Genomic DNA, 22,784 nt, shown 5'->3' on the forward strand with positions numbered 1-22,784 from the left:
GAGCCTGGAAACGAATTCATTGCGGCTTGACCTTTCCTAGGCGAGATGAGGCTCCTTCATCAGATTGCAAAGAGAGTCACCGGTAGCCACATCAGATTTAGCGCTGATTACCCAACGCCAGGGACAGGAATTTAGCACAGCAGATCCATCAGCAAGGTCAGGCATGACAATGCAAACCAATTTGGGCTATTATTTCCCCCTCAGATCCAGTTTCTTGCAAGTCCTTACTTCACCTCCAGCTGCAGCCCCCCAGACGTTGCGTAAAATAGCAAGATGGTACAGAACACAAATGGGATGTGGCTGGTGATGAACCAGTTTACCTGTGAGATCACCTTACCCAATATGCAACCACTTGTCTATTTTGATCTGCGGAAAGGGTACTGCTACAGGTGCCACATTAAACCTTCCATATTTGCAAGAAATAAATATTTTACTGCAGCAGCACCTACCCTGTGGAACTCCCTGCCTCTTGACATTAGCCAAGCATTCTCACTGGGCTCTTTTCTGTTCCTGCTAAAAATGTTTTTGTTCAGGCAAACCTATCCAGACATGTAGACTGCTGGCGTATGCCTTAATAAGTTTTTAGTTTATTGCTGATTTTATGTTTTGAATGTTTTAAAGCATGGGTAGGCAACCTAAGACCCAGGGGCCAGATCCGGCCCAATCACCTTCTCAATCCGGCCCGCGGACGGTAAAGGAATCAGCGTGTTTTTACATGAGCAGAATGTGCCCTTTTATTTAAATTGCATCTCTGGGTTATTTGTGGGGCATAGGAATTCATTCATTTCCCCCCTCAAAATATAGTCCGGCCCCCCACAAGGTCTGAGGGACAGTGGACCGGCCCCTTGCTGAAAAAGTTTGCTGACCCCTGTTTTAAAGAATAGCTTTTACTGATAATTTTATTGTTTCAATCTCTTTGTAAGCCGCTTTGAGGTTTGTTTGTTTTTTTACAGTCAAGTGGTATATTCCTTGACAGAAATAATAAACATTACTAAAGAAACCATTGTTTGTTGCCCAAAATTCATGTTGCTGGATATTTTTGATGCTGCTAATGTACATACGTTGTTGAAAGAATGGATCTTACATATGATATTGGCAGCTCAAATCGTAACTGCAACTCAGTGGAAAACAGCCCCAAATTTGACACTGGGCACTTGGTACCACTCACCATGAAATATATAGCAACAATGGAGAAAATTACACATAATTTGAGATTTCGGCTAGAACCCTTTTGGCATTATTTTTTGACATATACAGCCGAACCATCATTTTTAATACAGCCTAGCAAATCTGCAACAATAACCTGAAAATCTGATGAGGCTGATAGTCTTGGACTTTTTCTTAATGTGTGTGCAACTGTGCTCATTCTATGTGCCTATTTTATAGTATTTTTCCCCCACGTACAGTTGTACCTTGGTTCTCGGAATCCATTCTGGAAGTCCGTTCGACTTCCGAAAACGCTCGAAAACCAAGGCATGGCTTCCGATTGGCTGCAGGAGCTTCCTGTACTCAATCGGAAGCCACGTCAGACTTTCAGCTTCCCAAAAGAGTTCGCAAACCGGAACACACACTTCCGGGTTTGCGGCATTCGGGACCCAAAATGTTTGAGTGACAAGGCGTTCGAAAACCAAGGTACGACTGTATTTTAATTTTAGCCTGTTGTTATAATTGTTCTCTCTGTTTTATATACAGTCATACCTCGGGTTACAGATGCTTCAGGTTGTGTTTTTTCGGGTTATGGACCTGGCAAAACCCGGAAGTACCAGAACGGGTTACTTCTGGGTGTCGGTGGTTGCGCATGCGCAGAAATGCTAAATCACACTTTTCGCATGCACCAAATCGCAATGCACACACGCGCAGATGTGCTGCTGCGGGTTGCGAACATACATCCCGCACGGATCACATTTGGCTCTGGTCAGACCACAAGCGTGACATGAGGCAACAGTGTGATGCGGCAGCTAAAAAAGCCAATGCAATTCTGGGCTGCATCAATAGGAGTATAGCATCTAGATCAAGGGAAGTAATAGTGCCACTGTATTCTGCTCTGGTCAGACCTCACCTGGAGTACTGTGTCCAGTTCTGGGCACCACAGGTCAAGAAGGACACTGACAAACTGGAACGTGTCCAGAGGAGGGCAACCAAAATGGTCAAAGGCCTGGAAACGATGCCATATGAGGAACGGCTAAGGGAGCTGGGCATGTTTAGCCTGGAGAAGAGGAGGTGTAGGGGTGATATGATAGCCATGTTCAAATATATAAAAGGATGTCACATTGAGGAGGGAGAAAGGTTGTTTTCTGCTGCTCCAGAGAAGCGGACACGGAGCAATGGTTCCAAACTACAAGAAAGAAGATACCACCTAAACATTAGGAAGAACTTCCTGACAGTAAGTGCTGTTTGACAGTGGAATTTGCTGCCAAGGAGTGTGGTGGAGTCTCCTTCTTTGGAGGTCTTTAAGCAGAGGCTTGACAACCATATGTCAGGAGTGCTCTGATGATGTTTCCTGCTTGGCAGGGGGTTGGACTCGATGGCCCTTGTGGTCTCTTCCAACTCTATGATTCTATGATTCTAACCCGAGCGTCCGCTGTACATTATAACATGAAATAATAATGCAAAAAGACTGGTGTATAAATTTTATGGAATGAAATAAAAGAAATAATAGACGTGGCTCTGCGCCTGCCTCCTTCAGCGCCACCCTGCCCCTCTAAGGCTTCTGGGTATAACTTGGCTCACAACTGCAGTCTGTTGCCTCTGCGTCTTTGAAACCCACGTTTAAAAATACTCCTTGCTAACATTCCACTTGTGGGATCCAGATCCACAGAGCCTCTCATTTTCCCAGGCAGCTGCCAAGGGTGTGTGTGTGTGTGTTGAACTGCCACGAGTTGGCAGGATCCCAAGCAGGCCTGCAGCAGATAAACTTCGGTAGATCCAGTGTCAGGTGGCTTTAAACAAAGCCCAGCTGCACCTGACCGAAGGCAAAGGCCTTTCTCACTCACGGTTCCCCATGTCGGCTGCTCTCAGCACCAAGGAAACCAATGGCTGAGCACCAAGATGAACCACGCGCTCGGGGTCAGGCAGCGATCTGCATCCTTTATCCCACCAGCGGGATTTGCATTCTGCAGCCTTTTAAAACATCTGGGCAAGAACTGACCCTCCATGTGTCCCTATTTTCCAGGGACAGTCCTGTATTTACAGAAGCTGTCCCAGTTTCTGATGTGATCCCAGCATGTCCCGCTTTCCCTTAGGATTAGGGCTGTAGATACAGGGTGGTGAGATGGGCCCCCGCCAGGGGCGCAGGCGATGGGTGTGTGTGCAAAATCGGCTAAAAATGTGTCCACAAATATGTCTATAAATAAAAATATTGATTATTGGCTCATAAAAAAGGGTTTTTGATTGAGAGTGAATTGAATGGAGGAGAGGCAGAAAGAAGAGCTAATTTGTCGGTGGCTAGGGGGCACAATCTGACAGTTCTGTCAGGGACGCAAGATCACTTAGCTACGGTTCTGCTTAAAGGTTAAAGCTCTGGTTTTCCCAGTAGTGATGTATGGAAGTGAGAGCTGGACCATAAAGGAGGCTGATCGCCGAAGAATGGATGCTTTTGAATTCTGGTGCTGGAGGAGACTCTTGAGAGTCCCATGGACTGCAAGAAGAACAAACCTCTCCATTCTGAAGGAAATCAGCCCTGAGTGCTCACTGGAAGGACAGGTCCTGAAGCTGAGGCTCCAAGACTTTGGCCACCTCATGAGAAGAGAAGACTCCCTGGAAAAGACCCTGATGCTGGGAAAGATGGAGGGCACAAGGGATGTCAGCATCGCCCTTGAGCCAGTGTACCAACTGGACTCATGCACTACAGCCCCGACTGGGCTAGGCGAGCTGGGTAGCACTGCCAGAGACCTCCTTTCCCACAGGAACAGGTGACAGTGCTGTGGACTCACAGCTTGGAGCTGAGAGCACCGGATTCACTGTCTCAATTATACAGTCGTTGCGCAGCAGCGTTTTGCAGAGTCTTGCAGAGTATAAACCACTCGGAGAGCAGCTCTGTAGAATATCTTCCTTTTATTCTATTGCTACAGCTATAATACAAAACTATATACAGAGCTAAATAATCTGAGCATAAATCAATGCTATACTCTGAGTGCCTGCAGCTGCTCTTAGCAGCAATCTTATCTCTAAACACGATCTCTTGCACTCTCTCTCCGACACACTGACTGACTCACTCTCTCTCACAGATTCACTCACTTGACTAATTAAGTAGAGAGCAGTACATTGCTCCTCCTCTCTGTAGAGTCAGCAGAGACCTCAGGAGATTCTTGGATATGGGAGGGGTGAAATCTCCTCAAGGAGAAGGGGACGACAGAGGACGAGATGGTTGGACAATGTTCTCAAAGAGACCAGCATGAGTTTGACCAAACTGCAGGAGGCAGTGGAAGACAGGAGGGCCTGGCTGCTCTGGTCCAGGGGGTCACAAAGAGGCGGACACGACTCAATGACTAAACAACAACATTCTCAAATATGTGTAACTGAAGCTCAAATTATTAATTACCTTAAGGATGTGCTTTAAAAATACATGCTTACGGGGGGAAAGTCCTCTCTTTCTTTTCCCCTTCCCCAAAAAGCTTCTGTAAGGAACTTCTGTAAGGAACAATAAATCGGGCCTGAATTATTATTTAGTTGCGATTATTGTGACTGGGTGACCATTTGGGTCCCATCCAGATCGACAGCCAGCTCTACGATTTATGATTTGTGCAAACAACACAGCCAGGTGGTGTGTTCGCACCACACGAACTCTGCAGCCAATGATGTTATAGGACAAAGCAGATTAGCAGGTCTCATTTGCACAGAGCAAGAGGGCGAAGTAATCAGCACACCTGCACTGAGAGGAAAGCAACTGCAGCAGCCAATATTCTGTGTTCCTAGCAGCAAGGTGACCGAATCAAAGATTTGAGGTGACCCTTCCTCCCATCGCAGAAGGCACAAACGCTTCCCATTTTCCAAGCTTGTTAATAATAATAATAATAATAAATTTTATTTATACCCTGCCCTCCTCGGCCAGAGCCGGGCTCAGGGCGGCTGACACCAATAAAATCACAGTAAAAACATAATGCGGGGAGGGAACCAATTTAAAATACAGGTTAAAATGCAATTTAAAATGCAGCCTCATTTTAAAAGTAGCCGGTAGATCAAGACCATAAGGGGAGGGAAACATAAGGGTCAGAGTGAGTTCAAACCAAAGGCCAGGCGGAACAGCTCTGTCTTGCAGGCTCTGCAGAAAGATGTCAAGTCCCGCAGGGCCCTGGTCTCTTGTGACAGAGTGTTCCAGCAAGTTGGGGCCAGTACTGAAAAGGCCCTGGCCCTAGTTGAGACCAATCTAACCCCCTTGCAACTTTTGACCTCCAAAATGTTGTCATTTGTGGACCTTAAGGTCCTCCACGGGGCGTACCAGGAGAGGCAGTCCCGTAGGTACGTAGGGCTTTAAAGGTCAAAACCAGCACCTTAAACCTGATCCTGTTAACACTTTCTGTGCCCATCTTGACCGAGTTGGGAGACCTGGACAACCCATGTCTCATCAAGCTGCTGGAGCAGTGAAGTGTAGCGGTTAGAGTGTTGGACTAGGACCTGGGAGTCCAGGGTTCGAATCCTCACTTGGCCCTGAAACTCACTGGGTGACCTTGGGCCAGACTGACCTACCTCACAAGGTTGTTGTGGGGATTAAATGAGGAGGGAGAAAACCAGTTACATCACTTGGAGCTCCTTGGTGACAAAGGATATAAATGCAATAAATAAATACAATTTATGATAACATAACCCAGTCCACAGGTACCATGGCTAGCCAGATTTCTCCAGTGCTGCAGCCCAAGGCGGGTAGCAAAAATTAAACAAGAGGAAGCTTTTTGGTGCCCTTGGGGGGCTCCCCTACTTCATTGGTGAGGCTGTATTTAATTTACTAGGTCTGAAGACTAGTTCTAAGCACATAGCTAGCATGTCCTGCCCTGAAGGATTCAAACATCAGATGCCCCAAAACAATATACAGTGCTACCTCGGTTTACGAACTTAATCTGTTCCGGAAAGCCATTTCTGCCTTGAGGAGGAGGTGGGGTTGAGGGCTTCGCATGGTGGGTGGAGGCCAGCCCTGTGCAATTGGGGGGATTCCCAGCTGTGTCACCCCCTGGCCAGCCAATCGGCTGGCTCTGGGGGCGTGACCTGCCCTACTTAACGCAGGCGCGGCCGGGGATCTCCCTCTTTTGCCGCCTCCAGCTGTTCCTGCTTCCCACCCTCCCGCCATATAAGGTTTTCGTTCCTTGACCTTGCTATGGACCTTGGTTGGTCGCCGTTGAGGGGCCTGGTAGGAATTTTTCCACGTGGCAAATTGGCACCAGCCACTTGGTTTTCGCCTACCTGGTAGCAAATCGTCGCAACTTTCCTAGTATTGGCGGTTAGGCATTGGTATTGCTCTGTAGATGGAAGAGGGGAGGAAGCGCCATCACCTGCCCCACATATTGAAGGGTAGTCCGGTAAAGGATTCCGGGGTGTGTGGCCCTGTCCGAAGCCTATGGAAGTGAGGGCCTAAGCCACGCCCCCTATCGGTGACCGGGGGGGGGGGGGTTCCTAGTTGATGTGCATCAGCAGGACTCCCCCTACTGGTGGTTAACCCTTCCCGGACTTCTAGCGAATGGGCTGAAGTCGGATATAGTCTGTTAGGACCAATGCCTAAGCCAATACCACTCATCACCTGTAACCAATAAAGTTGTGGCCTTTTTTAGCCCGTTAACCTTAATAAATGTGTCATGCGTCTTTATTTCCACCTGGGGGGGTGTGTCGGGAACTCGCCACACAAGTCCGTTCTTAAACCAAAGCGTTCTTAAACCAAGGTGTGCTTTCCCATAGCAGCGGGGGACCCAATTTACACTCAATAGAAAGTGCAACATGTTCTCCTTCCAAGGCAAATTCACAAACTAAAACACCTACTTCCGGGTTTGCAGCGTTCTTAATCCAAGTTGTTCACGAACTAAGCTGTTCTTAAACCAAGGTACCACAGTATATGATTCTTTAACTGTGTGAGTCCCGCATTTCAAGAGGCTTAAACTAGAATGACCCTTTGAGTCCCTTCCATCTCCACAATTCTATGATTCAATCAACAATTTGATTCTATCAACAATTTGATAGTTTGCTTCCTGAACATCTTAAAATAAAACCCTCTGCCTTAAATCACAACTGCTTAGCTTGATTGAAGAGGCAGCGGGAAACAGCTGTGCCTTGTGGGTCTTCTGCTGAGGAACAGTGTTTTCAAACCAAGGGGCTAGTCCTCATGGTTGCTGTCAAATCGCTCGGAAATGCCAGGCTGATACCTAGGGCAGCTCAGAGCCCAGAGCAGGTGTCAAACGGCTGGGGAGTCTTAGCAGCCCTGCATAGCTTCATTAACTTCCTGCAAAATCTCCATCTCCATTCGCAGTGATGGGCCTTGGACCCACATTTCCCCGATGAACCAAGTCTAATTCCTAATCCACACTGATCTCACCGTAACCTCTTTGGTAGAGGGCACCACTGGAGCCAGAACAGGAGTCGTGAGGCTTCCGTTCCTGATTCAGAAAGAGTGGATCAAATGAGGTAAAGGCATTCTGCACATCAGCTTTCCCCAAGATGGTGCTCTGCAGAAGCACAAAATCTCTGGAGGGCACCAGCTTGGGGGAAGCTGATGTACACAAACCTTTGCTCACTTTGTTCCTTGAATTACAGACTTGGGAGGTGGAGGGGAAAGAGATAACGGCAGATGGGGAAATTAGAGGGCTTCTTCTAAGCAACACAGCCTGCCTCTTAAAAAGCATTACAGTCATTTGACATTCAGGACGCCTAATTAGGAAAAAAAAGAGTCTGAAGAGAACCGCTTGCCCTGAGATCCTGCAGAAAATGAGCATGTATTTCCACCCTACAGCACTGCCCCATTCATTTCGGCGAGCCTCATGGAGCAGATGTTCCCAGCTGATCATACCTGTTTGTGTGTTATCCATTAAAAGCATTTACCCACTTATAGACAGCCTATCCATTCTGAAGGAAATCAGCCCTGAAAGCTCACTGGAAGGACAGATCGTGAAGCTGAGGCTCCAAGACTTTGGCCACCTCATGAGAAGAGAAGGTCTGTATAGTTAAAGCTATGGTTTTCCCTGTAGTGATGTACGGAAGTGAGAGCTGGACCATAAAGAAGGCTGATCGCCAAAGAATGGATACTTTTGGATTCTGGTGCTGGAGGAGACTCTTGAGAGTCCCATGGACTGCAAGAAGAGCAAACCTCTCCATTCTGAAGGAAATCAGCCCCGGGTGCTCACTGGAAGGACAGATCCTGAAGCTGAGGCTCCAATACTTTGGCCACCTCATGAGAAGAGAAGATTCCCTGGAAAAGACCCTGATGCTGGGAAAAATGAAGGGCACAAGGAGAAGGGGACGACAGAGGACCAGATGGTGGGACAGTGTTCTCGAAGCTACCAGCATGAGTTTGACCAAACTGTGGGAGGCAGTGGAAGACAGGAGGGCCTGGCGTGCTCTGGTCCAGGGGGTCACGAAGAGGCGGACACGACTAAACGACTCAACAACAACAACAGACAGCCTGCAAAATATGGCTGTCAGCACAACCCTGGATATGTTTAAATGGAAGAAAGTCTCGTTGAAATGAAAGGAGCTTACACCTTGGTAAGTGTGCACAGCCTCAAGCGCTCTCTCGTCAGAATCGCAGAACTGGTACGTGCGCAGGAGCCTATGAATGAGGCCACAAACAGGCAGAAGTCTCCGGGTGACTGCAGCAGCCCAGTTGGCCTGACAGCTGTCACAGACACATGCAATAACCCACTCCCCTCCAGGATTCTTTCAGTGCTGCCCCTGCTCCCTTGGCTCAATCACCCCCCCCACCCCCGTACTGTCTCTGACTGTTTTCTTGGCAAAAACCAGACAAATGAATCGCAGTGCCTTTGACTGCCATATTCCTCTCCTGCAAGAACAGGCGGGTGCTACCAGAGCATGTGGCTGATGGAAAGACAGCAGAGGGAGAGGGTTGGAAGGGAGCTCTGTGTGGGTGGCTGCTGGAACCACTAGCTGCTACAGTCAAGCAGAGGCTTCTCACTATGTGGAGGCACTTTTGGGAACGAGGGAACAGATTTAGGAAGGCCACTTAGCCCTGATGAGGCTTAAAATGAGAACCCCCTCATTTTTTAGTACAGCAGCTGTTTATTTCCAGTCATTATGGCAACTTTAAAAATAGTAATCTGAGTGTGCGTGTTTGTTTTAAGTGCACTATTAATATGCATTTACACTGTCAGTTTTATCTTGGTGGTGGTTTTTCCTCTTCCCCAGAAAAGCTGCATCTGAAAGGCAGCAAGGGGTAAAAACCACCCTGAACTGTTTGGAAAGGCAGGAACTGATATTTAAAAAATTAAGCCGCCACAGGGACTGCTCAGCTTCCGCCCGGCTTTGCAACTGAAATTATAAACATTCATTTGCTGGGGCAAATCAGAGCCTTCTGTCAGTTTTGCTTCCTCTCTCATGATTCAGGCCAGCTTCCTATCTGCAGTTTCAGTTTTAAACTCTGCAGGAACATTAAGGCATTTGACTGTTCGTATATATCTTTCAAAAGGAAGCTTTTTCAAATTGCGGAACTGCTCAGGGGAGGGAGAAGTTTCTCGATGATGTTACAGGCACTAGCCAGTCAGTGCTGTGCATCAAACTTGCCCCATCACCACCCTATGGCTGAGCCCTAAAGAAAGAGATACATTTGAATGGAACACAGCGCTGCTGTTTCCAGGGTGGCTCCACCACACACACAAAAGTTGTGTCTGTGTTCAGTCTCTCTCCACAATCCCGCCCCCTGCAGACCCAGGGACAGGGGGGAAAGAAGGCAAAATGCTTTGTTCGTTGCATTTAAGCAGAAGCAGAGTTTTGCCTTGTGAAGCACCTGACAGATTCCTTCCCTACTTTTAGACTTTACTGCTAAATTTGTCAAACTAAAACTAGACCAGGACACTTTTCTTTTCCTGCTAGTTAGGGGCTAGGAGAAAAATTGTGTGTGTGTGTTGCTTCTGCCTCTGATGGGGAGGGTGGGGCTGGTATTTCCCTGTCAAATCACTAGAAAGGAAAAGATAAACACTATAATATCCGTTCACTTTCCCTTAAGTAATCCAGAAATGAGACAGACAGACAAGACATCACCTTCTGGGGTGGTTCAGTTTGGAGAGCGCGAGAATCTTAAACGCAGGGTCGTGGGTTCGAGCCCAACGTTGGGCAAAAGATTCCTGCACTGCAGGGGGTTGGGCTAGATGACCCTCCCGGTCCCTTCCAACTCTACAATTCCATGATTCTAAAAGATAAAGTGCCATTTCTTATTCAAGGGCAAATTTCACTGGCAGAACTGAACCTGCCTCCGGAATGGGAATTTCCCCCTTCTCCTCCTGCCCACTTCTACATTCACACAACCGCCTGGATGACTGTAGCTCTGTGGCTGCAGGCATACAGGCGAAGGGGCGTAGCGGGGCAGTAGAGCATCTGCTTTGCCTGTAGAAGGTCTCAGGTTCGATCCCCGGGTAGGGCTAGGAGAGGCTCCCTGCCTCACACCCTGGAGAGCTGCTGCCACTCCGTGCAGACAACACTGAGGTAGGTAGAGTAGATGAGAAGCCTGACTTGCCATAAGGCTACCCCTGGCATCTCCAGTCAAGAGGAACAAGTAGGAAGTGGAGACCCAGGAGAGCAGCCACCAGTCAGAGCACGAGGCAAACTGGGTTAGAATGACACATAATTTGACAGGTTCCCATGGCTCCCTGGCAGCTTTCCAAGGACGCAAGAGATGCACGCTGCAGTGACAGGCAGAGGTGACTTGCTGTACACAAAAAACGCACACCAAAACCAACAGGAGACCATATTATCCCGGGATTCATGAACCCACAAGAAAAGCGAGCACGGAGCATCCAACCTGCGTCGCTGGAGATTTGCCTTCGGGAACCAGTTTGGGGTTTGCCGGATAACGTGGCAAGGAACCGCCCCCCCCCGCCCGCGGCTGCAAGGAAACAAGAGTTTAATGTTCCACGAAGAACTTGGGCGTATTATCTATTAACTAGAGGATCAACAGCTTCTCCCTCGGCTCGACCAAAGTCAACAGCTAAGAAGGCGGGGAGGGAGGTGGAAGGAGCGAGGGAGAAGACTCAGGGAAGGGGCTGCGCGCTGGGAAACAGCTGATCCGGCACCCTTTGGCTACGTCCCCCCCCTTCCTTCTCCGGCTCTGGGCAAGAGGGAAGGCACGCTATTTATGGGGGTCACAGAGTGCGCCTTCATCCGGGCAGGGGGTTTGTTGGTTGCAAACATTTCAGAGAAGGAACGGCGTGTGTGTGTGTTGTGCAACTTTCCAGGCACCCCCTCCCCAGAATTGCAAAGAGCCAGAAAAGACCTCTCGCCCCCCATTCCCAAATCGGGCTGCCTCCAAACCTCCCTCCCTCCCTCCCTCCCTCTGGCTCTGCAAGAGCGACAACAACACCCCCCCCCTCTAAAAAATCTTGCAACAGGCCAGAAGTTTCAACTTCGACCTGCAGCCGCCGAGCGTTTTGCAAAGCGAGCCTGTCAGGCGGTTGCGCTTGGAGATTCAGCACGCGCGCTGGCAACGGGGAGAGAAAGGGCAGGACCCAGACCCGTGTCAGAATGGGGCCAGGGACAGAGGAGCCCCCCCCTCCCCCTGCACCCCCACCCGGGGTGGGGGAGGGCGCTGTCAGCCTTGCCAAGTGGGCCCGGGATGGGGAGGCTCCTGCTTTGTTTACGCGTCCCCTATCGGGCCATGGGAAGAAGGGAGGGCAGCCGAGGTCGGCCCAGGCGCCGCCCCGAGGCGCCTGCAAACCCGCAGCCGGAGGCCACCCCCCTGCACGCGCGCGCGCGCCTTGCCCACCTCCGTCCGGGGTCCCCGGCGCAAGAGGCGCCTCCGCCTCGGGGCTGCTGACTTGGTGCCGCTGCTCCTGCCGCCGCCGCCGCCGCCGCCGGGCTGCTCTTCAGGTGTGAGGAGGAGGAGGGGGGGGAGAGGGAGGGCAGAGGAGTCTGGGAGATGTAGTTTGCCAAGGGGAGGAGCAGCCCCCGAGGAGGATCCCGGGCGCGCCGCCGCAGCCGCCTCCGCGCCTCGCCTCGCCTCGCCTCTCCGCCTGCTCGAGCTGCAAGCAGGCGAGCGCCAAGAAGGCGCAGCGGCGGCTGCTCTGGAGTTGCTCTTGCAGGATCTTTTGCAGATCCAAGATCCCCTCCCGTTGCAAGCCACCAAGCGAGGCGAGAGTCCAGGGGATTCAGGCGCTCACGCTCAGGGTCCCCGTTTCTTTTTGGGAATGCGGTCCAGCAGAGGCTAGGGTGACTCTGTGAGTGGAGTTCGCTTCTTCTTGGGAGAAAAACAAAGACAAACCTAGAGAGCATCTTAAAAAGCAGAGACCTCACCTTGCCGACAAAGGTCCGTGTAGTTAAACCTATGGTTTCCCCAGTAGGGATGTATGGAAGTGAGAGCTGGACCATAAAGAAGGCTGATCGCGGAAGAATGGATGCTTTTGAATTCTGGTGCTGGAGGAGACTCTTGAGAGTCCCATGGACTGCAAGAAGAACAAACCTCTCCATTCTGAAGGAAATCAGCCCTGAGTGCTCACTGGAAGGACAGGTCCTGAAGCTGAGGCTCCAAGACTTTGGCCACCTCATGAGAAGAGAAGACTCCCTGGAAAAGACCTGATGTTGGGAAAGATGGAGGGCACAAGGAGAAGGGGACGGCAGAGGACCAGATGGTGGGACAGTGTTCTCGAAGCTACCAGCATGAGTTTGACCAAACTGCGGGAGCTCTGGTCCAGGGGGTCATGAAGTGTCGGACACGACAAAACAACAACAACAACAACAACAAGTGAAAGGAGGAACTCTGTGAGGCCAAGGGACGGACGGAGGCGCAGTTAGTCACCAGCGGCAATTTTAATGGCAGCCTGTCTCAACTCTCTACTACCAACACGGTGGATGGGGGAATGATTCCGAAACAAATTCAGGATGAATGATAAAGCTGTCCCTCTGTGCCCCTCCAGCCTTCTTAAAATGGCTTGTATCCCACCTGGCAGGGAGAGAGAAAGAAAAAAAGATTTTACACGGAGCAGAATATGACTTTGTTTTGCAGACTGCGATTGTGTGTGTGTCTTTTTGACCTATGGGTCCCATTGCTGGTCAGACACAACTCAATGGGCCACATATGAGATACACAACGCCATACAGCACACCTACAGACCACATGTACACTCACCACATGTAGAATTGTAGAAAAGGGACCCCACGGGTCATCTAGTCCCATCCCCTGCGATGCAGGAAATATGGAGACATATTTCTCTCTCACACTATTTCAGTAAGGGGCCTCCCAAGCTTTCTCTATTGTACTTAGATGGTAGTGATGCACACTTACTTATTTATAAAAAATATTTTATAACTAATTTTTTAAAAAAACTTTCTTTATTTCCCTGGAGACGCACAAAAATTCATTATGAAAAGCTGTATTCCCATATGTGCACCACGATTTATAACAGTAAACCTCTATAACACACATTAGGTGAGCCACAAGTTAGTATAAACCTTTGAAACTGGTCTTTGGTTTTCTGGAGGTTTTGGAAACCCAATGAAGAGTCCCCCTTCTCCCGCAAAGGTTTATTTGTGCTTTGTTCCTCTTGCCAGTCGTGATTTGTGAGCCCATTTTTCCATAAGGGCAATAAGCCAAGCATGCTCTCTTGTACCAAGCATTCAAGTTTTCACCTATTAAATGTGTAATTTTACTTGTATCATTAAGCACTTGGCTATAAGTTACTACCTTTGGGCATGTCCACCACAACAGCCCATATAGCCGCCTCTTTCTCCCTTGCGCCAGCACATTGGTGAAGTATTTTTTAATGTATACAGTGCAACCGCTTTGGATTACAACCGTTTTGGATTACAACCACGTCAAACCCGGAAGTGCGTATCCCTTTTTTTGGATTACAACCCATTTTTAAAAAATTACAACCAATTTTTTTTGGGGGGAAGCCCCATTGGCGAAAGCGCGCCTTGGGTTACAACCTGCTTTGCTTTACAACCAGACCTCCAGAACGGATTATGGTTGTAAACCAAGGTACCACTGTATATGAAAGTTTAACTGAGGTTAAGTATTATTTCTGCGTTGTCTTCAACATTATTTCCTTGATGGTGGCTGAGATAGTAAAAACAACAACCTAAAGAGCCAGTTATGCCCATGACTCATTTCTAAAGGACCACTTTTCCATCTTCCTTCCTTCCTTCCTTCCTTCCTTCCTTCCTTCCTTCCTTCCTTCCCCTTCCAGACTATTCACCTCTCCTTCTGGCACAGGATTCCAGATTCCAGACTGGTGTCAGCACACAAATGGAGCAATTTTGCACGAGACACTCCCTTTTTCCATAAGTAGGACTGATTTGCATCTGTGGGGGTGGAATCGGCGTTCCTCTCAAGCGCAATTTGAACGTGCTTCTTTTGGCACATTCATTTTTACTTCCATCATTGAATCCAAGGAGGCATGGGGGGGGGGCAGTTAAGCAGACTTTATCTAACCAGGCAATTGCTCACACTTGGACCAGCTCAGCTTTTGCAAAGCTATGACATCACTTTCTTGACGCTCTACATGTCCACGCCCCTGGAGGTTTGTTATTTTACTGCTACACTTTTGGAAATGCAAATACTGAAATCAGACGTGCACTCAAAACTGCCAACCCAAGCTCAGAATTTACGCCACAGTTGTGATCATCTCGCTGAAAGCTCTGCAAGACACGGAAGGCAAACTGACTAGTACAGGGTAGTCACAGGGCAGAGCTCCAGGAGAGGATGAATAAGAAGGGCCTCTCAGGGGCAGGAACATTATGAGTGCAACCAGGAAAAAGCTTAAGGTGGATATATCTTCCCCCCTCTACCTTTTTCCTTGTGTGTTATGTCTTTGTGAGTGCAACCAAGGAAAAATTTAGGATGGAGACCCACAAGATACAGTACATGTATGCATCTTCCTTCACCTCCCTTTTCCCTTTTTTGCCATGTCTTTTTAGAGTATGAGCTGGAGGAGAGGGACTACTTAGCACTGATTAGTTCTGTAAGCTGCACTGAGAAACGTATTTGGTTAAACAGAGTTAAAGTGTCAAGATGGCGATGTGAGCAGCAGCCTCTAACCTTTCTTTTTAATTTTTAACTTTTGTTGCTGGCCTGTTTTATGCTTAAAGGGCAGGTTAGAAGTGTCTTCAGTAAACAAACCATCTATGCATCCTGTGAACTTTAGAACGAATCTTTATCCTAATCAAGGCCTTTATCCTAATCTGGCTTTTCTTGTGAGTGCTGCAACATCACAGGAATCCAAAACCTGGAAATGTCCAAGGCCTGGGGCTGAGAGTTGGTTGCTGTTCCCCTTTGCCCCCCACCTGACTGCTGTTGTGGTCCTGCTATATCCATATAGGTGTTTTATCTGGAACCACCAAAACACCCCAATGGCCCTGGAGGGAAAAGGAAAGGTGGATATATACCATATCGGCCCAAATATAAGCTGCACCCACAAATAAGCCACACCTTTAAAATTCAAGGGGGGGGGGAGAGAAAAAGACAGTACCCGAATATAAGCCGCTCCCTTAAAATTGGGTTACAGCAGGCATAGGCAAACTCCGGCCCTCCAGATGTTTGGGACTACAATTCCCATCATCCCTGACCACTGGTCCTGTTAGCTAGGGATGATGGGAATTGTAGTCCCAAACATCTGGAGGGCCGGAGTTTGCCTATGCATGGGTTACAGGGTGAAAACCGCTGCGGTTGGTAGAATTGTAACTCCGAGCCTATTTAAGCCTTTGATCTTGCAAGCCCACAAAGGTTACCGTACAATTGCTAAAATCACAAATCGGTATTAAATTGCTTCAATTCCGCAGCCACTCACACCTGCAAATGGCCAATGAACAGTCTCAAGCTCGCAAATCGGCAATAAAACATTTTTTGGGTCCGTTTTACCATATGTCTATTTCGGCAGTGGTATCGTAAAAGCCAATTTTTGTAAGGTTGCAAATTTAAGCCACACTTTAACTTTTCATGGTTGGAATTTGGGGGGAAAGTGCGGCTTATATTCAGGCCAATACAGTATATATTTCCCCCCAGGTATTGAGAGACATGCCTGCTCAACACACACCTGTCAAATTGTTCATACTGCCCCCCCATTGCCTTCATGGTGAAGCTCCCAATTAAATGCTCTCCATGTAGGGATTTCGGAAAGCAAAAAACCAGATTTTATTTGTACTGGCAGAGAGAGGTAGCCTCCAACTGCCTGGCAAACAGAGAAATCCACCTCATTTCCAAGACACAGACGCACAGAAGCAATCACTACGGCAGCCTTTGCCAGTCTGGTGCCCTCCAGATGTTTCGGATTACGATTCCCATCAGCCGCAGCCAGCTGGTGGGAGCAAAACATCTGGAAAGCACTAGGCTGCGGAAGAATGGCTTAGTCAGTCCCTGCAGTATATCTTCTGATATTCTTCAGTTAAACCTTGTAGAGGGGTGTATGGGGTGGGGGAGGGACGCAGGTGGCGCTGTGGCTTAAACCACAGAGCCTAGGGCTTGCCGATCAGAAGGTCGGCGGTTTGAATCCCTGCGCCGGGGTGAGCTCCCGTTGCTCGGTCCCAGCTCCTGCCAACCTAGCAGTTCGAAAGCACCCCAAAAAGTGCAAGGAGATAAATAGGTATCGCTCCGGCGGGAACGTAAACAGCGTTTCTGTGTGCTGCTCTGGTTCACCAGAAGCGGTTTAGTCATGCTGGCCACATGACCTGGAAGCTGTACGCCGGCTCCCTCGGCCAGTAAAGTGAGTCGTCTGTGAGTGGACCTAACGGTCAGGGGTCCCTTTACCTTTACCTATGGGGTAGGTGGACACACGTTGTGCTACTTCTGAAATAGTCTGTCCACCTTTGGTCCTCACCCTGCACTCAGCTCTTACCCGTGGCTCCTAGAAGCTGCCAGCACAAAACAGCGTCCATTTCCTGGGAGCAGCTTCGACTGGCTGGCTAAGCCAGGTGAGGGCAACCGATGGGTCTCAAGCCCTCATCAGTGAGGGTGAGAAGGGGGTCCTGTTGTCTGGGCAGCCTGGGACCACCCTTACACACTGCAGGGGCGAACGACACCTAGGGTGGGGCATCGCAATGTAGGGCACATATCCACGTGGACGGTGCCAGGACCCCTCCGTTGCCACTCCAGCTGCATGTGGAGGATCACGGCACTGTCAGTCCAGCGCTGGAGCAATGCTGGTGGCAAACCGCTATGTACAGCGCATGTGCGTCGTCGTTACGTACAGCACATGTGTGTGACGCTGCACATGCGCTGTACATAGTGGTTTGCTGCTGGTGCTGGGATCCTCCACATGCGGCTGCAGTGGCGCAATGGCTGCTCACGCTGCCACGAGCCCCCGCGGGGTGTCTTCTTGTCACCCCCCCAGACATGGCACCTGGGGTGCACTGCCCCCTGTTGTGACACCACTGACACACTCCCCAAGCTCGCACCCCAAGGAGTCTTGGTTGACCACAAACTTGACATGAGCCAACAGTGTGATGCGGCAGCTAAAAAAGCCAATGCAATTCTGGGCTGCATCAATAGGAGTATAGCATCTAGATCAAGGGAAGTAATAGTGCCACTGTATTCTGCTCTGGTCAGACCTCACCTGGAGTACTGTGTCCAGTTCTGGGCACCACAGTTCAAGAAGGACACTGACAAACTGGAACGTGTCCAGAGGAGGGCAACCAAAATGGTCAAAGGCCTGGAAACGATGCCTTATGAGGAACGGCTAAGGGAGCTGGGCATGTTTAGCCTGGAGAAGAGGAGGTGTAGGGGTGATATGATAGCCATGTTCAAATATATAAAAGGATGTCACATAGAGGAGGGAGAAAGGTTGTTTTCTGCTGCTCCAGAGAAGCGGACACGGAGCAATGGTTCCAAACTACAAGAAAGAAGATTCCACCTAAACATTGGGAAGAACTTCCTGACAGTAAGAGCTGTTCGACAGTGGAATTTGCTGCCAAGGAGTGTGGTGGAGTCTCCTTCTTTGGAGGTCTTTAAGCAGAGGCTTGACAACCATATGTCAGGAGTTCTCTGATGGTGTTTCCTGCTTGGCAGGGGGTTGGACTCGATGGCCCTTGTGGTCTCTTCCAACTCTAGGATTCGATGATTCTATGTTTTTACTGTGATTTTATTGGTGTTAGCAACCCTGAGCCTGGCTCTGGCCGGGGAGGGCGGGGTATAAATAAATTTATTATTCTTATTCTTATTATTCTTGTTGTTATTCTTATTATTCTTGTTGTTATTATTATTATTAGCTGGTTCTCTGGCAACCAAGCTATCCTTGGGGAAAATCTGTTCACGAGGTTTGGTCTCCGGGAACGGTCCCCAGGCAACACACATCCCTTGTGACCAACCACGCTTCTCCAGCCCAGCTCCTTCCCGTCACCAAACCTGTTTGGGTTCCTTACCTAAGGTTCATATACGGGAAACCAGGCGGCAGGTCGGGCATTCGTGCACAAAGAGTCATCTCGTGGTGGTGGTCGTAGTACGGGAAATTCCTGGAAGAGCAGTGGGGGAAAGAGAGAGGTTGCCATTAAAGGGCTGCAGGAGAGCTTGGCTGGCATCTCAGCGGGGAGGCAGGTGGATCAGAGCTAGAGCCATGGGGAAGAACTTGGAGGGGAAAGCAGGACACTAGAGAAGAGCTGCATTGCAGGATCAGACCAAGACCCAACCAGCCCAGTGTTCTGTGCCCAAGAGTGGTCAGCAGCTTCTCACAGCCAGGGCGCAAAGTTGATGACCATTTCCTAATGTGTTGGGTGTGTGTGTGTGTGTGTGTGTGTGTGTGTGTGTGTGTGTTGTTTTTGGTTCCCAGTAGAGGTACACTGCTTTTGCACATGGAGGTTCCACTTAACAATCATGGTGAATTAACAATCATGGCTAATTGACCCCTCCCTCCCAGGCTGCTGGCCACTTAAGACACTTAGGTCCTGAAAGACCTACATTGGCTCCCAGTACATTTCCGAGCACAATTCAAAGTGTTGGTGCTGACCTTGAAAGCCCTAAACGGCCTCGGTCCTGTATACCTGAAGGAGCATCTCCACCCCCATCGTTCAGCCAAGACACTGAGGTCCAGCGGCGAAGGCCTTCTGGCGGTTCCCTCACTGCGAGAAGTGAGGTTACAGGGAACCAGGCAGAGGGCCTTCTCAGTAGTGGCACCCGCCCTGTGGAACGCCCTCCCACCAGATGTCAAAGAGATAAACAACTACCTGACATTTAGAAGACATCTGAAGGCAGCCCTGTTCAGGGAAGTTTTTAATGTGTGACATTTTAATGTATTTTTAATCTTTGTTGGAAGCCGCCCAGAGTGGCTGGGGAAACCCAGCCAGATGGGCAGGATACAAATAATAAATTATTATTATTATTATTATTATTATTATTATTATTATTATTATGAGGCAAAGAAGTGGAGGTGAACGAACTAGGAAGTGGCTCCCACTATTGGGGTGTCAGAATTGAAATTTAGGAGGATGGATCTTATATTCTAAGCCAAAGGAAGAAAGTTGCTGAATTGCCTGACAGCCTGAAGCTGCGAGAAGCCAACACAGTAGCCACACCAATGACCGTCGATTTCCTGGAGAGCAAACATGAATCAAAGCTCTTGCCTGAGCACAACCAGTGCAGGTCAACAATAGGGAAACATTTGCACCTTACCACGACAACGAGACCAGACATTGCAAATGCAGTGGGAATTCTAAGCAGGAAAGGAAGTGCTCCCACTGAGATGAATCGAGCCCTCATAAAAAGAGGAGCACAGCGCTGTGGGTTAAACCACAGCTTGCTGATCAGAAGGTCAGCGGTTCGAATCCCCGCGATGGGGTGAGCTCCCGTTGCTCGGTCCCTGCTCCTGCCAACCTAGTAGTTCGAAAGCACGTCAAAGTGCAGGTAGATAAATAGGTACTGCTCCGGCGGGAAGGTAAACGGCGTTTCCGTGTGCTGCTCTGGTTCGCCAGAAGCGGCTTAGTCCTGCTGGCCACATGACCCGGAAGCTGTATGCCGGCTCCCTCAGCCAATAAAGCGAGATGAGCGCCGCAATCCCAGAGTCGTCCACGACTGGACCTAATGGTAAGGGGTCCCTTTACCTTGACTATGAACTGTTAGGCTGACCGGTTGCTGACCAGGCTGGAGGCACTAAAGATTACAAGGGAACCAGGTGGGTATGTCTTTATGTTTGGAAACGGTCCCCTTTCTTACGGCAGTTATAAAGAAGGATGTGTAGCTTTGTCTTTCACAGAGTCAGTGTATGTAGCTGTGTCTGAGCATGCAGAGAGCTGGCCTGGCGGACTATGGATTTGGGGTTGGCGCAGGAGAAACCTATTTGACAGATGAAAGACAAGCAGAGCTTTTCCAAAGGTATTGCAGAGCGAGAAGTTCAAGGGGAAACCAAGCACATCAGGGGGTCGGGGTTGGGGTCGGGGTCAGGGTGAGTACCGCTGCCTGTGCAATGGCCTAGTTGAATTGGCCTACAATCATACCTCGTGTTGCGTTTGCTTCAGGTTTCACGTTTTGAGGTTGCGTCCCGTGGCAACCCAGAAGTACTGGAAAGGGTTACTTCCAGGTTTCGCCGCTCGTGCATGCGCAGACGCTCAAAATGGCGTCACGTGCATGCACAGACGCGGCGAATCGCGACCCATGCACGCACAGACTCCGGAACGGATCCCGTTTGCAACCAGAGGTACTACTGTATTGCCAAAGAGATGACCGCTGGCATCTTCACCAAACCTCGACCGAGAGATAGTTTTGAAAACCTTTGAATCAAAGATGGGACTTTGGGTGCTTTAATAAAACTGTGCATGCAATTGCTGTATTTGACCGAGAAGGGGTTTGTGGGAGATTAGCAGCCAAATCTAACAACACATATTCTTGCCAGTTAGCATGTGTAGGAGTTAAGATCACAGAGCTGTATTGCTGATAGGAAGACTCAAGCCATAGACATGTAATTGGTAGAGAGGGCTCTGTGTGAGGTCATTTCCCCCTCAGGACAGGAGGAGAAAGGAAAATAATAATAATAATAATAATAATAATAATAATAATAATAATAATAATAATTTATTATTTATACCCCGCCCATCTGGCTGGGCCTCCCCAGCCACTCTGGGCGGCCTCCATAGAAACCAAAAATACAGTAAAAGTACAGTGGTGCCCCGCAAGACGAACGCCTCGCAAGACGGAAAACCCGCTAGACGAAAGGGTTTTCCGTTTTGGAGGCGCTTCGCAAAACGAATTTCCCTATGGGCTTGCTTCGCAAGACGAAATGTCTTGCGAGTTTTTCCGACTTTTTTCCCCTCCCCCCCTTTTTCTAAGCCGCTAAGCTGCTTATCAGCTGATCCGATAAGCCGATAAGCCGCTAAAAGCCACTAAAAGCCGCTAAGCCGCTAATAGCGCTAATCCGCTAAGCCGTCAATGGGCTTGCTTCGCAAGACGAAAAAACCGCTAGACGAAGAGAATCGCGGAACGGATTCTTTTCGTCTTGCGAGGCACCACTGTATTTCCTGTTCCCCCTCCTTCCCTCTCTTCGATCAGTGCTCGGAACAGACATATTCAGGGAAGTTTTTAATGTTTGACATTATAATGTATTTTTAATCTTTGTTGGAAGCTGCCCAGAGTGGCTGGGGAGACCCAGCCAGATGGGCGGGGTACAAATAATAAATTATTATTATTATTATTATTAGTCTAACTGCTCCAGCTCACACACATGCATGCCTGAGGCTATTCCTTCTGCAAATGCAAGTATTTTACCTGCAAATTTTTACTGCTGCGGTTGCTGACAACCCAGTGCATACCTATGAGTAAGTAAACTGCATTTTAAACTTACTTCACAGCCTGCTGTCTGATTCTTTGTTAAGGGGGGCAAGAAAAGGAGGAACCATCTTGCTCCGCAGTTGGACTTGTTCAAAAGAAGGCTTTGCAGCCTAATTCATACGCTTTTAATTTGCTGCTAAGGACGGGACTTTCAACTCAGCCTCGCATTTAAATGCAAGCAGTGAGCTGATGTTCTGTCCATTCAACACAAACATGTGGGCACCTGGGGGGATGAATCGCAATTCATTTATCCTCTCCTACCTATTAAAACCCACCCCACAGGGGACACCTTGCAGTGTGCACCCTGTGTATATGTTCCAATGAGGAGCTTATGGCGGAGTCTGTGATGGCCTGGGACATGGGCTCAGACTTGAAGCCAGAGGAGTCTCAGTCCACACCGGATCCTTTGCCTCAGGCGGCAGCTAAACCTAGTCTGGGGCCTGATTCTGAAGAGTCCCAGTCTGCACAGGTTCCCCTGCAGCAAACCCCAGCTGGGCCGAGTCCGGGGCCTCAGCCTGCCCTGGCTCCAGATGCGGGGATGACCTTGTTGCCTCCAGCTGGGCCATCACTTACAGCTGCTCCACTACCAGTTGGGTCGGGGGAGGCTGAGGCGGCGCCTGGGTCTAGTCACCCACCAACGTCTCCTGAGCTGCAGAGACTGAGGTCTGAGAGAAGGAGAGACCTGAGTACTCGCAGGAGGAGTGCTCGCCTTCAGGCGAAACAGGGAGGTGAGTCGCCGGGGGATCAGGACCGGCCGTTACCCCCACAGAGATAAAAGGCTGTCGGACCCTGTCCCAGGTTGTGGGAGCAACGTTGCTGCTTACTAGATCCTGCCTGAGATCCTGTATCTGTCCTTGCCTGGTTTCCTGCCTCGTGCCCTACCTTGGCCCTGTCGGACTGACTC

At 49.3% G+C, this 22,784-nt stretch overlaps 2 protein-coding genes across 4 annotated transcripts in view; both read right to left on the bottom strand.

Annotated features, from left to right (window-relative positions):
* The window catches only part of LOC309352731 (myogenesis-regulating glycosidase-like), a 31,388-nt gene extending 19,346 nt beyond the window's left edge, over positions 1-12,042 (bottom strand). The window contains exon 1 of the mRNA XM_081881488.1: positions 11,906-12,042. The gene's annotated coding sequence lies outside the window, so the exon portion shown is untranslated. The remainder of the gene's footprint in view (positions 1-11,905) is intronic.
* Positions 12,043-12,926: 884 nt separating this feature from the next.
* SPMIP6 (sperm microtubule inner protein 6) overlaps positions 12,927-22,784 on the bottom strand; it is a 30,385-nt gene continuing 20,527 nt past the window's right edge. For all 3 annotated transcript variants that reach the window (XM_081881662.1, XM_081881664.1, XM_081881663.1), the window contains exons 6-7: positions 18,490-18,579; positions 12,927-13,078 (exon numbers count right to left, since the gene is read on the bottom strand). In XM_081881662.1, coding sequence (XP_081737788.1) covers positions 12,973-13,078; positions 18,490-18,579 — 196 coding nt within the window. In that variant the 3' untranslated portion in view covers positions 12,927-12,972. The remainder of the gene's footprint in view (positions 13,079-18,489; positions 18,580-22,784) is intronic.

The sequence above is a fragment of the Podarcis erhardii genome, assembly GCF_964252035.2.
Source record: "Podarcis erhardii genome assembly, chromosome: 11".
NCBI classification, from domain to species: domain Eukaryota; kingdom Metazoa; phylum Chordata; class Lepidosauria; order Squamata; family Lacertidae; genus Podarcis; species Podarcis erhardii.